General features: G+C 45.8%; 1 protein-coding gene across 5 annotated transcripts in view; it reads left to right on the forward strand.

Annotated features, from left to right (window-relative positions):
- USP33 (ubiquitin specific peptidase 33) overlaps positions 1-16,480 on the forward strand; it is a 407,644-nt gene that overhangs the window by 178,339 nt on the left and 212,825 nt on the right. For all 5 annotated transcript variants that reach the window (XM_085602029.1, XM_085602031.1, XM_085602030.1 and 2 more), the window contains 2 exons: positions 1,217-1,330; positions 7,125-7,203. In XM_085602029.1, coding sequence (XP_085458155.1) covers positions 1,217-1,330; positions 7,125-7,203 — 193 coding nt within the window. The remainder of the gene's footprint in view (positions 1-1,216; positions 1,331-7,124; positions 7,204-16,480) is intronic.

Below are 16,480 nucleotides of genomic sequence, written 5' to 3' on the forward strand. Positions count from 1 at the left end.
TTGGAACTTTCCATTGCGAAAGCTAGGAACTTTTCCATTCCACAGTCTGGGCTCCATATATGCTGTTATACAAACGACTGCAAAACATTTGGGAAACCGACCCAGGCATGATATTCCCTGCAAAGCTAATGAGTGAGTTTGTTGTGTCCTAGTGATTAGACACACAACAAGATGAGCCTTTGGTTTCACCACATCTTATGGCCATCCAACATTAAATTCTCCTCAACATGTTCCAATTAGACACCTCCTTCATTGAGGAACAGTCTATTGAATGCCTTCCTTGGGATGAGGAATTTAATGCGGGTGGAGGTTACCCAGTCCACCGAGCAATCACTGCACCAGGAACCTCCATTGAGGAAAAAAATATTTGCTTTTGCATGTAGTTCCCCAAACTTCTCTTCTGCAGGGGAAGAAACTCCTGGGCCGTCAACGGTCCCACAACTTCAAGGGCCAGAAGGCTGCATTCCCTCTAAACCGAAGCGCAAGGATGGACAATGGCTGGATCTTGTTGCCTTCACCAGGCTTAAAAGACCCTTTCTATCCCGTGAGATAACCCAGAAAGTGGATTCATTTCTAGATATTGAAACAACAGGGTGACACCCTATTAGGGTCTCCTCCCCATATACCAGAAGAACCCCCGAGCCTAGACCCCTTGAGTGTGGACAACTCGCATGGTGACTTTGATGGTGATTTGGGCCCCTCTAAGCTATGGCGTTCCTCAACTGACCCCTCACCACAAGGTAAAGATCTCAATGTGGAAAAAGATAACTGGGGAATGTTGAACATGTTGGATCCCTAGGAGATTCTCCATCACTGATCATCGAATGCACTCCGTGGTGGAAAGTAGCTGCCCATGTTGCGGATCACCTTTGCAAACCTCTGGACAACCGTATGAGAGAGGAGTGTTCCCACCGCAGACTGGAGAGCAAAGATGCTCTCACTTGCCAGGATGACCACTTTCCTTGCCAAATACCTACAGGACCCCAAAAAAGGCACTGACCACTCCTGGTGCTCATGCCAAGATAAACATCTAGATGTAGCAAGCCCAATAACAAAAGTCTTTGGTATGGCTGTGGGAGCTGTATTACATATGCTTTGTATGTCTGTTTAGTTTATGACTTGTCTAGCATCATATGATGAAACTAATTTGGAATGGAGCTACACGTATTATTTGTTTTGTATCCGTCTCACGTTTATCGCCTCTTTTCTGTTCTAGCCCACCTTTAACTCATTTCTTTCTGGACTGTGGTGGACTAGCCCGTACAGATAAAAAACCAGCACTATCTAAAAGTTATCAGAAGTTGATGACCGAGCTTTGGCACAAAAGCAGGTGTGTATTTTTCTTTATGCAAATGAATGATTTGTTTTTGTGAATGAATTCTCTTTCCTTCTAAAAAAAACCTCTGTTTGAAGATTCCTTCTCGATTATGAGGTCTTTCACCTTCTTGCCAATCTTTGCCTGGATTCCTAATGGCTGCTTTACTCCTTTCAGCCACAGGGCACCTGTATAGTACACTGACCTTGCTCTCCAATTCGCTCCAGACAGCCCTAATGTTGCAATCCATGTTGGGCCAGGCAATATTTCAAGCATTTATAATCTCTTTGGTGCATATTTTGTCCTTTTTTGTGCAAACATCATTTTCACCGTTTACTCTCTTTGGAGCACCTCCAGGAACCCCTGAGCTGCCTCAACAAAGACTCTTTTCTCCCATGGACACCGGATTTGTCCGGAGAAGAAACCACCCTAAGGACTCGGGATCCAGGCAGATCCACTACCCCAGCCCCCTCTGCAGGCGACACCCACAGCCCAAGTCTGAGTCGTTTACCTGTCCAGTGACGTCTCCCTAGCGACCCAGACACAGACCACGACTCAATTGGTGGCTGACCTCTCCTAGACACAGTTGCCTGCTGCCTCAACACGAAAGGTCCCCTCAACCAGCTCCGGTAAAGAGAATCCCACACCAAAAAGCACCCCTGCACCCCCAGCCTCCGACCTTGGGGAGCCCAGCTGATTGTGCCCGGGCCTTGCCCTGCATCCCAACTTACCTCTCCAACTGGTGATCACCTTCAGCACGCCTCCTGGACCAAGCCTGCAGCCTCTGTGTGCGACCTAGATTCCCCCAGTGAAACACAGTGGGAGCCTGATGCCGATTTTGCACCCAGCCACTCCTGTGCCGCTGGTGTTGTAGCTTTGGTGCTACCTTGTGGCCCTCCTCCCCCGTGCTCCGTTCAACACCTTGGGCCTGTGTCCCTAATCCGCAGGTACTTACTTGCAACCGGTGCCTCATCAAGGTACCCCCAGCTCCCATAGGCTAACATTGGGCCGAGTGACCTCTGCACCCGGCTGCCCCAGTGCCGCTGGTGATGCAGTACCTACCTTGGTCCAACCCTTGCCCTGTGTTGGTCAAACCCTTTGAAGACTGAACTTGTAAGTCGAATGCTTACCTGTAATTACTTACCTGTCTTTCCTCACATAGGATTGCATTGGTTTCTCTCTGTATTACACTGTGTTAATTCTGAGAAAAGTACTAAGTACCTATTTGACCTTACAAAGTATTTCATGCACATGTAAAGTATTTTAAATGCTTATCCAAACCTTTTGCCAACTGTTATTAAAAGTATTGCAATTCTTTAAAGTTTACTTACCTGTAACTGAGTTCTACTTGGTTCCTAAAATTAAACTAACTAAAGTAATATTTTTTTCAAACATTGGCCGGAGTTAGTCATTGAGTGTGTGTTCCTGCTCTGGATGAGTATGTACAACAAATGCATTCACACTACCCTCTGATAAGCCTAACTGCTCAGCCCAGCTACCATTAAATTGAGAGTAAATTATTATGTACTTTATCATCTGCTATACCTTTGTGGAATCCCTGGTCTCTGTGTGCACTATACCACTTTTTGGTATAGTATATACTGAGCTAACTTCCTACACAAACCTAATAAATCGTTTTTTCATCGTTAGTGTTGCCATTTCTCATTTCTCAACACAAAAACCATGGCACAAAACTGTAGCATAATATAGTTTATATTGGCAAGGAAGGTTTGGGTTTTTGCAGTGGGAGTTGCCTTGCATCTCTAATGTTTACAGGACTCTTACACAGGAACAAATTGGTCACGAAAGAGGGCAACGTTGTGTAGGGATTTATTTCCAACTAACCTGCTCCACCTAGAATCCAAGTAAGACCACAGTTGTCCACAAACAAAACCTATATTAATTCATAAATGACCAGTGTACTCTGCAATACCCTGCATATTCCCAGCAGTTTCCTATTGAAAGCCAGCTGTGCACTGGCCCATCCTGATTTGCCTGGTCTTTGCTCTACCATTCCCTGTCTACTGTCATCATGCAAGCTTCTAGGCACTGCACTCAATCGCCCTGCTTCTGCAAGGCCTCTGCTCTTATTTACAGACTTTAAACACCAACATATGCTTTGCACACTCTTGATTATACAGTATGTTGTGCTTATCTGCATTATATGTGGGACAGGTAGCTAGACCTTTTCTGCCCAAGGGAAAACTGCAGGATACTCGGGTATGTGCTCCTCCTTGAGTTGTCCAAGACCTCTAGTTTTGAGTTCATTTTCATTGCTTTTTTTGGCTCAATTTCAAAATGTATGAAGGACATCCAGAGTGCCCCTTGCTTTTTGTTCTTAACATTTTACAGTTCATACCTAGGTAGCTGAATCTGCTACCCACTCCTCCTGCTGAAGGATGCGATTTGAAATCCCCTAGCCCTCAATTGTTTTCACTGCCCCCTTAATGTTGGCTTTTTCTACATCACATCTGCGTGAATAGTATTAATTGTCTATTATAACAGTCGTTCATCTTTTACACAAATCACTGACTGTCCTATGGGAAACATTTCACCAGCTTCTTTTGGCCTTGTTTAAAACTTGAGGCCCTGACTTGAAAAACTCATGCTGCTCTTTTTTTCTTTTCTTCCATGGTGGCTTTCTTGTTTCTTGTGGGCATGGCTATTGCACTACATGATCTGTTGGACTGATAGTCACACTGCCGGCTCCTGATAATTGCCACCCCAGAATGCTCAAAGGGCAGATATACCAAGTCCAGCAGATCTCGATCTTCCCAGGATCACCTTGCCTATGATTATGATAAAGCACAAGTCTGTTGGTGAATTAGCTTGCCATTGTCACCCTAAAGCTAATGGCCTCTTTCGGCACCTGCCATAAGGTTGATTCGGTGCCACGCATTTGATTTGCAGATGGGTAACGATGGGTTTGCCACTGCCTACTCTGATTTTGCAGTTGTGTGCAATTTTACACACTGCTTTTAGTGCATGGCAGAGAAAAGATGAAGTGGCGTTTGTTTTTTAGGTCACGCTGAGTCAGCGCGCATGCGCTGCTCGGAGAGACTTTAGTAGGTGAGTTTTCAAAGTGCTTCTGGCTGTAGACAAGCTTGCGTTCACGCGTGAACCGCAAGCCTTCAGCAGCACTTTGAAAACTCACCTACTAAAGTCTCTCCGAGCAGCGCATGCGCGCTGACTCAGTGAGACCTAAAAATGCGCATTACGCCGGCGATGCTTCCGTAAAGCAGGATGAGAACTCCGCGCATTGTATTTTCCAAGGTGGCAAAGCGCCAAGAATATTATATCACATCACCGAGCACTTATCCAAGCGAGCACCAGCCACTCCATGCTCCTGTGCATGTCCCGGGTGCCAAATCACACATGGAGGGGAGGGCTCTGCTCGGCAGCTGCTTATAATATTTGACTGATTTCCTTAGCTTGTTTTCTCTTGTGTACAGTAAGCGATTTTACATTGTACATTATTTTATGGCACAGAGCAGGTATTTCGTTAGCATTGTCTGCCACGGTTTAGTAAACCTACTGTTGGACTTGTGTTTTTGTTGAAGTGAGCTTTACTGTGGTTCAGTTTCACCAGCCAGGCACCCCGTTTTGCATTTTAGATATTTAGTACTCGACCAGCTAGGGGTTTCTGAGAGCTCTGCAATGGATCCTCGAGGGACTTTGTAGGGTGCAAGAACACGTCACTCCAAACAGTCTGACAGCGATCAACCAGTTATGTCATTAGTGTAGCAGCTCACTGATTCTGTGTCTTCCCACGTACTCTGTGTCATGCTGTGTTATTTTTTCCCATATGTTCTATGACTGCTTACTGATTCTGTGTCTTCCTCTTTGTAGTCTGTGTCATACCGTATGTTCAGTTTCCTCATGTGTGTTCTGTGACTGCTTACTGATTGGTTCATCCCACCTGTTCTCTTTCCTCGTGTGTTTTTGTCTGCTGATCTGTGTCTTTCTGTGCCTAGTCTTTCATCCTGTGTGTGTTCTTTTTACTCCCAGTGGCTACCTAGGGGGGCGAGGTCTGGGGCATCTTTATAAGTAACACAATCCAGGTGAAAGAAGCGCATTTTGCGCCCCTTAAAAAAGAGAAATACCATCACCGACCTTAGGGTAGCATCTAGTATGCTCCTTCAACTCAGTAATAAGGAGTCTATTTTTGCACAGGTGCTTTCTTGAAACCGCTGTCCGTGCTCCTTTCGATGAACACGGTCTAAATCTGAATTATACTTCAACAGTTCTGCTCCGTGCATGGCTGTCATGTTATGGCCGTTATATCTTGGATGTTAAATATATATTTTTATGAATTTAATGTTTTAACTAGTTATATGTTTTATTTCACATTGTATGTGTATTTCATTGTGTTTTAACAGACTTTTATGGATACCTTTGTACCCGAATAATGATGAAATTTAATTGTGTTCTTTTTCCCACGTGTTCTGTAACTGCTTACTGATTTTGTGTCACTCTCTGCGTAGTCCATGTTATCCCATGTGCGTTCTTTCTCATGTGTTCTCTGATTGCTCTCTGATTCTGTGTCTTCCTGTGTGTTCAGTTCACTCATGTGTGCTGTGACTCCTTACTGATTCTGTGTCAACCTGACTGTAGACTGCGACATCCAGTGTGCATTCTGTTTCCTCATGAGTGTTCTGTGTCTGCTTACTAATGCTGCGTCTTCATGTGTATGCTCTGTGCTTTCACTTTAAGGTCCGCCGCACACCTTTCTTTAGACGTCCGCGTCTAAAAAGGGGCGTGGCTGCCATTAAAGTGAAAGTGCGGCATGAGGTGCTTTTACAAAGCAGCATTTGCAATGCAATAGGTCTCGCACTTGCAAGAATTTAAACTATTGGCATTGTAAAAACCAAAACATAAATAAAAGGCATTGTCATTTACTATGGCAATAGCTCAAACTCTCGCAAATGCGAGACCTATTGCATTGCAAATGCTTGTCTAGTTTTATAACAGACCTGGGGTGCAGATTAATGGTTGGGCCTCTTTTTCACAGCACATCAGTTTCCCAACTCCTCACATCCAGATTTCTTTAACATCTCTGTAGCTATTCCATCTTTGTTGCACTGCTGAACAACAGTGCCCCATTTGCACCTCATTGATGTGGCAGCATCTCGTCTTTCAATAGCAAATCTGCATGTTACCTTCCTGTGTATGTTCTCTCCCCCAGCCCTCTATGCTCTTCATTTACTCATGTGAAGTGTATTTGAATATGCACCCATACTCTGATCCTGTCTGTTCACTTTCTCATAGGCCATGCATTGTCTGCTTTTCTCTTGCATCCCCCAGGCTCTCCAAAACAATTTCTTTTGGGAGTTCCAGGTGGGAATGCCCCTCAACCTTTTAGCGATAGGCTCAGAGAGGTGAGCATTTGGTTTTTTCGTGCCCACCAAAGCTCCACCCCATCTTGAGAGAAGAGTAAATGGCAAAAGTCACAAGAAAGAGGGTATCTTGTAACCTGCTTGACTTTATCCCCTCATGTTATATTGTTAACTAAAAACAGGGAAATAGGGAAAATTAACACCTATGATGTAACCAATTAAAGAGTCATTTGCTGCCAACAATTTATATGTCTCCGGTCAGGTCTGTACGTTCCAAATTACTGCTTCAAAAAATCATGTTGCGAGTCAGGAGTGTAGCAGTCTACTGTTAGGTAAATACACTATTGCTTTTAATATTCTGTTTATCATTTTTTGAATGCAGTTTATATCAAACCTAACACACATTCAACTACCTTAACACAAAAATTAGATACCGTATCTCTGCTAATTGAAATGTTAATATTTTATTTCAGACCTGGCTCAGTTGTTCCCACACATTTGTTTCAAGGGATTAAATCTGTAAATCCAATGTTTCGTGGCTATTCCCAACAGGTATGTGATAGTCTTTCTCCAAAGTCTATATGTTTGTATCTTCTTGTTTCCGAATAAGCAATTTTGATTTTACTAAACTAAACTGAACAGAAATGCATTCCTTTCACTTTTTACATTTCAAACCAAATACTGTCACAAATTAAAAAAGAGACCTAGGGAAGAAAAAGTCTTAGTCAGGTTTAAAAAGTATATCGCTCTAAATAAAAGTTGTATTATAGTTTTAGTACATTGACAGACACTTTTCTAAGGTACATTGGGTGTAAGATATGTCAAATGTTTAGCATTTGTGATGCTAATGATATTTCTCCACAGTACACCAAGCAAAAATCTTTAAGCAAAAGCATTATAAACATTTTTTATTAGCATATACAGACCTAGATCACCTATCCTTCTACAAAATGGTAAATATCCACCTTGATTGCACCTGGCTCACACCTGTGCCACATATCAGCCCATACATTTCTGCAGGCTCTCTTGTTATGTGGCAAGTCCCATTAGCTTACTTAAAGATAACTGTAATTGTGTTGCAGTCCCCCCCCCCCCCCCCCCCCCCCACACACACACACACCTTTTGTCCCTCTTTTTGCCGACTAGACGCTGGTTTTCAACTCTTGACAGTGTACTGGCACCTGCTAACCAGCCCTCCGTGCCAGTGCTCTTTCCCTAAACAAGTTAATGTCTAATTGTAACCCAGTTGGCTTGGACTTTAGCGCCCTATAAGTCCCTAGTAAATGGCACCCCGGTACCTGGGATATGGGTACTTAAGAGGGTCCCTAAGGGCTACAGGATGTCTTATGCCACCCTAAGGGGCCCACACACAAATTACATTGAGGCTGCGATAAACGGTACAAACCATTTTGAAAACATGACCTGGTGCAATCACCCTGTGCCATACAAAGTGCACTGCATGCACCATATGCAAGTCACCCCCTACAGCAGGCCTTACAGCCCTAAGACAGGGTGCATTATAGTATATGTGAGGACATACTTGCAAGAGCAGATCTGGCCCTGTGATATTTAGTTCTACTACTAAATATTGCAAGTGATCTGGGAAGCCATGTTAGCACCCGTGCTAGTCACTGATCATCACGAGTTACCCAGCTACTTGATGGCTTCACAGACAATTGTGGTGTTTAGTATCAAACAGCTTATCTTACTACATCTGTAGTGTTGCGAGTACTAGATTTATTATGACATGCAGCCAGGGTGCCCCTTAGAGGTGCCCCCTGAAAACCCTTTTGCTATCTAGTGTACTGGTTGACTGGTATCGACCAGCCTACCACCACAGAAGAGTTCCTGGCCCCTGTAGGTGAGAGCCCACACACTGTGAGCCAGAAACAATGCCTTCTCTGAGGAAGGTGTTTACACCTCCAATAGGATGGCCAGTGATTGTGCATATCAAAGCCAGGGGCTTCGAATCACCTGTCTCCTTTGATATGCGAGCCCGACTTCCCACAGATCTGGGAGATGTCACTCCTTTAGGCCCATTTGGCACCAGGACAGGTAGGAAATTAGCTATGCAGTGGGCTTGTTGTACCACCAGGCTAGTCACACCCCCAAGGTGGGTTACCTGATGTACTCCACGGAAGGAGGAGTCTACTATCCTTTTTTTGGTGGAATTAGGAAGTCTGGGATAGGGTTATGCCTACTCCCCTCAACAAGTGCTCATTAGGGGCTGCAGGGACCCCAAGGGTAAGTATCCATTTGGCTACTACCCTATGCTCCCCTTAACGCCCTAAATTAAGCATTTAGGTGGTCCCCTGCACCGGGAAAACAGATTTGCCTGACTAAAGAAGGACAATGAAGAGCCAAAGAATGCAAGAACTGAGGACTAGCTGTGAACTTGGCACCAAACCCTGCCTGCCGGTCTGCCTGTTCCTGTCTCGACAATTGCAATGACCTGACTTGTCTGACAGCTTTCCCCTCCTTCAAAAGCTTCGTAGGGCTGCCAGCACATTCCCAACCAGCCAGCCTCTTGCCTGCAGGAACCGACCGCACAGTCCAGTTCACTGATCTGCTAATCGCTGGGTCCACCGATCTGCTGACCACTGGGTCCACCGATGCAGCAGCAGCCCAGGAGGAGGTTATCGAGTATTCAGAAGGCCAGCCCCATCGACCCATCCAGTCTTCGAGACGCTGATCCACCTGGTGGCTCCCTGAACCAATACCTTGGATACCGGAGCCTGTTGAAAGTGGAAAGGCTTGTTTGTGTTCAGCCCGAACACCACTGCCGACAAAACCGATCTGCATGTCCAGGGGCTCCAACAGATGCCAACTCCATGCCAGAATTCATCTTGCTGTGTTTCTACTCCTTCTTCTGCAGATGCACCGACAACTGTAAGGGCTTCAAACTCGCCGACCCGCCAGCAAAAACGGCTATACACCTGAGCCCCCTCAGCCCGAGTCCATTGAAACTAACGGTGTCTCTGTGGTCTTAAGACCCCCAAAAGCCTAGCCCCCCTTTGGGTTCTGCCGGACTGGTCCCCCACTTTCCACATTTCTTTGCAGGTACTGTTCCCCTTTGACTTCAATGTTTAGCATTCAAGGCTACCACTGCAAAAAGCACCTTTGCACATGGACACCCAAGAGCAGGTAAGATTGAACTCTTGGTGCTTTCTTGGACCTTGGCACATACTTACCTTAAGTCCAGCAGAACAGTCCTGTAAGTCGTTGACAAGTGACCCTATGTAATGTATGTTTCTATCATGGGATAACATTACCACATTCAGGGCTCCTGCCAGAAATCGGACAGCTGTGTTTCTAAGTGTCTGAAAATAGCTAACACTTAAAGTACTTACCTGATCCCGAATGCTCACCGAGACGTGGCTCGGCGCGGCGTCTAACCCTGATATTGCCACTGCTATCCCGCCCGAGTATAACATCTTCAGGCAGGATAGGCCGAAGGGGCGGGGAGGTGGCGTGGCTTTAATAGTCAACAAAATGGTCACTTGCACCATTATTCCATCGGAGGTGATCAAGGATTGCGAATCCCTTGCCTTTGCCCTTGTCCTTTCACCTCACCAATCGATTAAGGGTCTCCTAGTCTATCGGCCGCCGGGGCCCTTGGGCTCTTTTTTTGAAGAGTTCCAGTCGGTGACCTCTTCTTTGCTCTTTACATCAGAACATTGCATCGTCGCCGGGGACTTCAACGTCCATATGGACGTGGAAACGGATCCCGATGCTATGAAAATGTTGGAGGTCACAGCCCCTATGGGCCTTGTTCCTTATTATGTTGGGCCGACCCATGAGAAGGGACATACCCTGGATTTGACATTCTCTACGATACCTATAGAGATGTTGGCTCCCACCCAGGTGCTTTGGTCTGACCACAGGCTGGTGAGATTTTATCTCTCAGAGGCTGGGAAGCCTGCCGGTGTCCCCCGGCAGTCTTTAGTGGGATTCAGGCCACTCCACCGGATTACTCCTGAACTGTTGGCACAGTCTTGTGCCGATCACCCCTGTGCCTTAACTGGGAACTTAGAGGAGGATGTGGAGCGTTTGCAGGTCTGGCTCTCAGAGAGGCTCAATGAGCTTGCTCCTCTGAGACCCCCCCGCAAACCCGGAAAAGGTGCTTCTGCCCCTTGGTTCACGGAAGCATTGGCAACCTCGCGTCGACAATGCAAGGTAGCGGAAAGAGCCTGGCGCGTGAAATACGACGCGACGGCGAAACTCACCTACAGGTCTCTGGCGAAAGCGTACCATCGGAACATCCTCGCGGAGAAGAAGGCTTATTTTGCTAGAAGAATTGAAGCCGCTTCTAACTCCTGTAAGGAGCTTTTCGCCATTGTGCGGGAGTTTACAGCCTCTCGCACAGCGCCTGCCCAGACCCCCCCTCCTGCGCCTTGGGTCAGGGCGATTGCGGACTTTTTCACCTCTAAGATCCAGCGGATTCAGGATTCCTTCCGTGTGTTGGATCCTGAGGTACCAGGTTGGGTGGAGAATGCCGCTGCTACCCGACTGAGTGCCGGTGTGGCTTTGGCAGCTTTTCCGCCTCTTTCGCTGTCAGCTTCTCTTGACCTGTTGGGAGGACTAAAGTCAGGTTCCCCTCGGGATGCCTGCCCCGCAAAATTCCTGGCTAAAATGGCAGCTGTCATTAATCCACTTGTGAACCCCCTGTTGAACTGTTCTCTTGCACAGGGTGTGGTTCCCCAGTCCTGGAAGCAGGCTATGATTATCCCCCTGCTTAAAAAGCCTGGTCTGGATGTAGAGGTGTTAGCGAATTATAGACCTATTTCGCTCCTGCCGGCTCTGGCGAAGGTCATTGAAAAGCACGTGCATAGGGTGCTTGCCGATTACTTGGAGGCCCACGATCTACTGCACCCTACCCAGTCGGGTTTTCGCGCCAATCTTAGCACCGAAACAGCCCTCTTGGAAGTCTCGGAGGCGGTAAAGGAGGTGTTGGATTCGGGTGGGAGAGCGATGCTGGTGTTGTTAGACTTGTCGGCGGCCTTTGACACCGTCCCCCATGAGGGTCTGCTTGCTAGACTCTCAGAGATTGGTCTTTGTGGGACGGTGCTCCGGTGGTTTCAATCTTTTCTGGCAGGTCGTCGACAATCGGTCTGGGCTTCTGCTTGCTCCGCCGATATGTCGCCATTGGGTGTCGGAGTTCCTCAGGGCTCTGTCCTGAGCCCGACTCTTTTTAATATCTTTATGACCCCTCTGGCGGCCCTGGCGGAGTCCTTCGGGGCCCAGATCGTCTCTTACGCTGATGACACCCAGCTCCTCTTCACCTGTGAGAGGGGTGCGGACTTCGATGGAGGTAGGATCCAGGGTTGCCTTGAGGCTGTGTTTCAGTGGTTCCATCATAACAGCCTCAAGTGCAACTCGGATAAATCTGAGGTCCTCTTCTTTGGGTGCAGCTCGGACCCGGACTGGAAAGTGTGGTGGCCTGAGAACATGTTTCCACCAGCTAGTTCCTCCCAGGTAGCATAAAACCTTGGGATTAAGATCGACAATGGCCTCACACTACGTTCGCAGGTTATCGGTCTCACAGGGACCTGCTTCGGCGTACTCCGGATGCTTCGCAAGTTCCTTCCTTTGCTATCGGAGGAACATAGGAAGATCACGGTGCAGGCGATGATAGGCTCGAGAATAGATTATTCCAACGTTCTCTATCTCGGCCTGCCTGAATACCTGCTTCAACGACTACAGGTCGTTCAGAATTCGGCAGCACGTGCTATTTTTGGACTACCTCGTTGCGCCAGAGCTTCGGGCCTCTTGGAATCTCTCCATTGGCTTCCTGTCCGGAAGCGGATAGTCTTTAAATCTCTCACCCTGGCACACAAAGCCTTGTACAGATCGGGAGCAAAATATCTCCAGGATAGGTTGTCTTTTTACCGTCCGGCCAGATCGCTCAGGTCGGAAGCCTTGTTTTTTGCTGTAGTGCCCCGGGCGAAGAGAGCTCGCATCGGCGGCCGCTCCTTCAAATGTTTAGCGCCTCAGCTGTGGAATAAATTGCCTGTGGCCCTGCGTAGCACTCCAAACTTGTTGGCTTTTAGGAAGGGGCTTAAAACCTGGCTTCTCACTTCTTAGTTTCAGGTTCTATTAGGTTTCCTCTTCTGTATCTTTCTGTTTATTTTCGTTGTTGTGTTCTATGATTAGTGTGCATTCTAAAGCGTCGGGACACTCTTTGGAGTAGCTGTACGCTATACAAAAACCTGCATAACATAACATAACATAACATAACAGCTCTTGGTATCTAAAAATATATAGAAATCTGTGTTCTTTTTTAGAAAGGAGTGTCAGATTTCTTTGAGCATGTGTCTTATTTATTGGCTCTGTGTGTGCAACAAATGGCCAACACTGCTGTCAGATAAGCCTAAGGCTGCTCAACCACACTACCACAACCAGAGCACCCTGGGATTGTTAAAGCAAGCCCCTGTATACTACTTAGGGATACCTGGACTCTACACAGTGCACCTAATTTTGGTACACTATATAGAGAACCAGTTTCCTACATTACTGAGTTGAGGTAGTACATTGTGGGTTTCCAAACTCCTTTCCCCAAACTCTATTTTATATTCACGTCAGTTAGAAAAATTGTCAGTGGCCATAGCACTACTTGGACTAAAATATTGTGAAGCATGCAGTGTCGCAGCTAGTTCCCTGAAATCTGTCTCTCCACTTAACACCTTCTCATATGTATGTTCTTCAGTCTTTCTCGAAGGTAGTAACCCCAGGATCATTTCCTGGGGTGCCGCTTACTGAACTGGTAGGTGGAAAATCGATCTACTGGACTGAATCTTTCATGGATGCATATACTTTGAATTATTTCTAATTGTCACGCTAGGAATTCACAGTCAATTGTATTTTATTTCAGTATTAAAAACATGTATTCCAGTAGCAGGGTTAGCGTGTAACACATCATTGTTCAGTTCTGGAAGCCAGCCTCAATACAACAGTGGGGTGATTTGGTGCTACACTCCACCAGAAGGCAAGTTCCTTCAGATGCTCTAATGCACATTATTTGAATAAAATCTGTGTTGCCTATTCCTCTCATACCTATTTATCCTTCTCTGCACTCACTTCTGATCTCTCACCTTTTCGCAGTATTTTTTTACCTCAAACTTTAATTGTCATCATCACCCTGTCTTGAGCTCTTCCTAGGGCAAAAACATATTTTTAGACCATGCAAAACCCATGGTCTGAAAAAGATTTTCTGTTACAGCTCACATAAGGAGCACATTTATTGTTTTTATCCTAAACCGGTTTCTCAACAGTGACGTTTACCAATGTTTTTTGTAAGTAATGATCAAGAAAGTAGATTATTTTTCTGCACTTAAAAAGATGAATTTCTTCAGGGAAATAAACTGTCTCAATTGCCCATTTTGATTTTCTAAACACGGGCTTAATGGTTCAGAGGTAGTTGTATGCCTTATGCCTATCCTCTGGATTTCCTGCATCCCCCTTTGGAGAAGATTTAATTGATGTGACAGTTGTCCCTAACAAAATGGTCTGAAATATTATGCACTTTTTTTGTTGGCCCGTCCTTCTTGCCTACAGCTTTATTGATCACATTTTTTACTACATCATCTGTGACGAGAAAGCTGTACTTCAACCACAAGATCCACCACCAGCCGTCGTGATGTCAACAACACTTGTCAACTACCTTCTCCATTAAGTCATATCATCCATTAATTAATCAACGCCCATCTTAAAAACTTCATTGACAACCAGAAAAATTCCCCTTGTGGAATAAACCATATATCATCATTGTCACCATATCTGTCATATCTTAAGCATCCAGCCTGAACAATATAGCTTCGTCAATATGGTTGATGCAGCAGTTGTCTGTGATTAAGGTGCCTTTAGAGTCTCTGAGCAAATTTTGAAGGATGATGAAGAGGAGCACAAAGGTTTTCTCCCAAGTGACCCACATGAGAAGCCAAATATTCAGTTAAACTTTAAAAGGGAAGATGTTGGTAGCTGGTTACATTTAGAAGACCTTGAATCCTAAGAAAGGGCGCTCCATTTCCGTATCCACCATGCCAACTGAGAATTCTGTCCAGTCAGAGGATGCCTTGGAAAAGAGACCACCTTGGTTGGAGTAAAAGCGCGTGGCACCCAAAACCTCCAGATGGAATTCATGAAGTGCTGGACTCCGCAGAGAGGATCCAAAAATCTTAGCAGGAAGCGTGGAAACGAACAACTGATTAAACAGTGGAACTCTGACTAGGAGCTTACAAGAATGTTTGCGATGTGTCTTCAGCAGGTCTGTTTAATTAGAGTAATGTGCCTTTTAAGGGAAAGGATGGCTTCAGGAAGAAGTAACCAGACATCTTGGTTTGGGTAAAAAGGCAGAAACGAGTTTGAGGGGGCACCATCTTGAATTGGGAAGTATTCTAAGAATCCAAGAAGACACCTGTCGCCCCCGGTTGCTCAGAAGAACAGTTAAGAAGCCATGGCACAGGTGGTGCCTAACATCAGCCCCTCAGCAAGGCTCAATGGCCCACAATGCCCCTGAAGGAGAGCACCTGCCACAGCGAGTTAAGCCCTACCCCGGAGTCCACACCCCACACAGTGCACTTCTGAGAAAGAAATCTGAGCACGACGGGTATGGAAAGAAGTGCATCCAACAGCAGATGTGTATAATGAGAGTGAAAAAATCAAAAATGTGTGTTCACACTCACCTGTGGTCTAATAACCAAGCTATATATTGTTCAGTAACCCCAGGCATAGAGTACAAATGTTGATATGCATTTGTGAAAGTATTTGCAACTGTGGTGTCTGTCAAGGTCTTAAGCAGTCTTGAGATGCTAGACCGGTTTGGTTTTCAAGTTTGTATTGGCATCTTCAGACTCTTGGAACTTGTGCCAAAAGAAAGCAGGTAACATGTATGGTCATAAAAGAAGCAGTAGCAAAATACACTCCATGTATTCCCTGGTCAAATTTGAATTCGGTTTGAGGGCCAGTGGGGATTGAGGTGGCAGGGAGGTTTGAGACCCATGCTTCCATTTCTTGTGTCTTTCCTTCAAGAAGGCACAGCTTGATGTCCGTACATTTACAAGTAACCTGCCTGTCGCAGGGATTCTGCTGGTAAAGCAGAACTGTGCCTTAGGATGACTGGATGTCAGAATGTAGGGACTAAGTCTCTCTACAACGCCAGTATCTGTTGGTCAAGAGCCTGGCTAGCTCACTGTGCTTCACTGGAACTCCTAACCTTCTCAGAGTAGTGGGTGATTTTGGCAACCTAGAACATGACCCTCTAGCCTCCGAAGCGACCGTGGAAAAGGATTCTCACCTTTTGTCACTCACTTATGGCAAATTATCTATCTGTCTAGGCCTTTCCTCTAACTGTGTCGGCACAGCAATATATGTGATCTCTAGGATTGGCAGCGGACCCCATACCCAGCTGTATGTAGTTAAGTGATCTGCAGCATGAGTATAAACTCAGTTTACGCAAGGTTGCATGCCAGGCTCTGCGTGCGTCTGTTCCAGGCAAATCTTTCTGCCGGAATTCTCCTCTCTGCCCCCAAAGGGCGAGACACAGTTTATATGATAAAAACTACTGTGTTAGAAAGCTGCAGCTGTGCTACTGTGTTATGCCTAAAACGTTAGGAGTTGTTTCTGACTCAAGCAAAGAAAACAGTACTCCATGTTGTTACGTATTCCAGGCAACCTTATACAAAATGTGCAGACTTACTCCCAAGAAGAATCCCTGAATAACAAACACGTGCAGTGTCTTCCTAAAATAATTGTACGAAAACATGGGTATTCTATGTGGCTGTGCAAAGCAGAGGCAGCCTACAACATGTAATATTCAAAATTACGGGGAACT

Source organism: Triturus cristatus, chromosome 4_2 (assembly GCF_964204655.1).
Source record: "Triturus cristatus chromosome 4_2, aTriCri1.1, whole genome shotgun sequence".
Classification (NCBI taxonomy): Eukaryota; Metazoa; Chordata; class Amphibia; order Caudata; family Salamandridae; genus Triturus; species Triturus cristatus.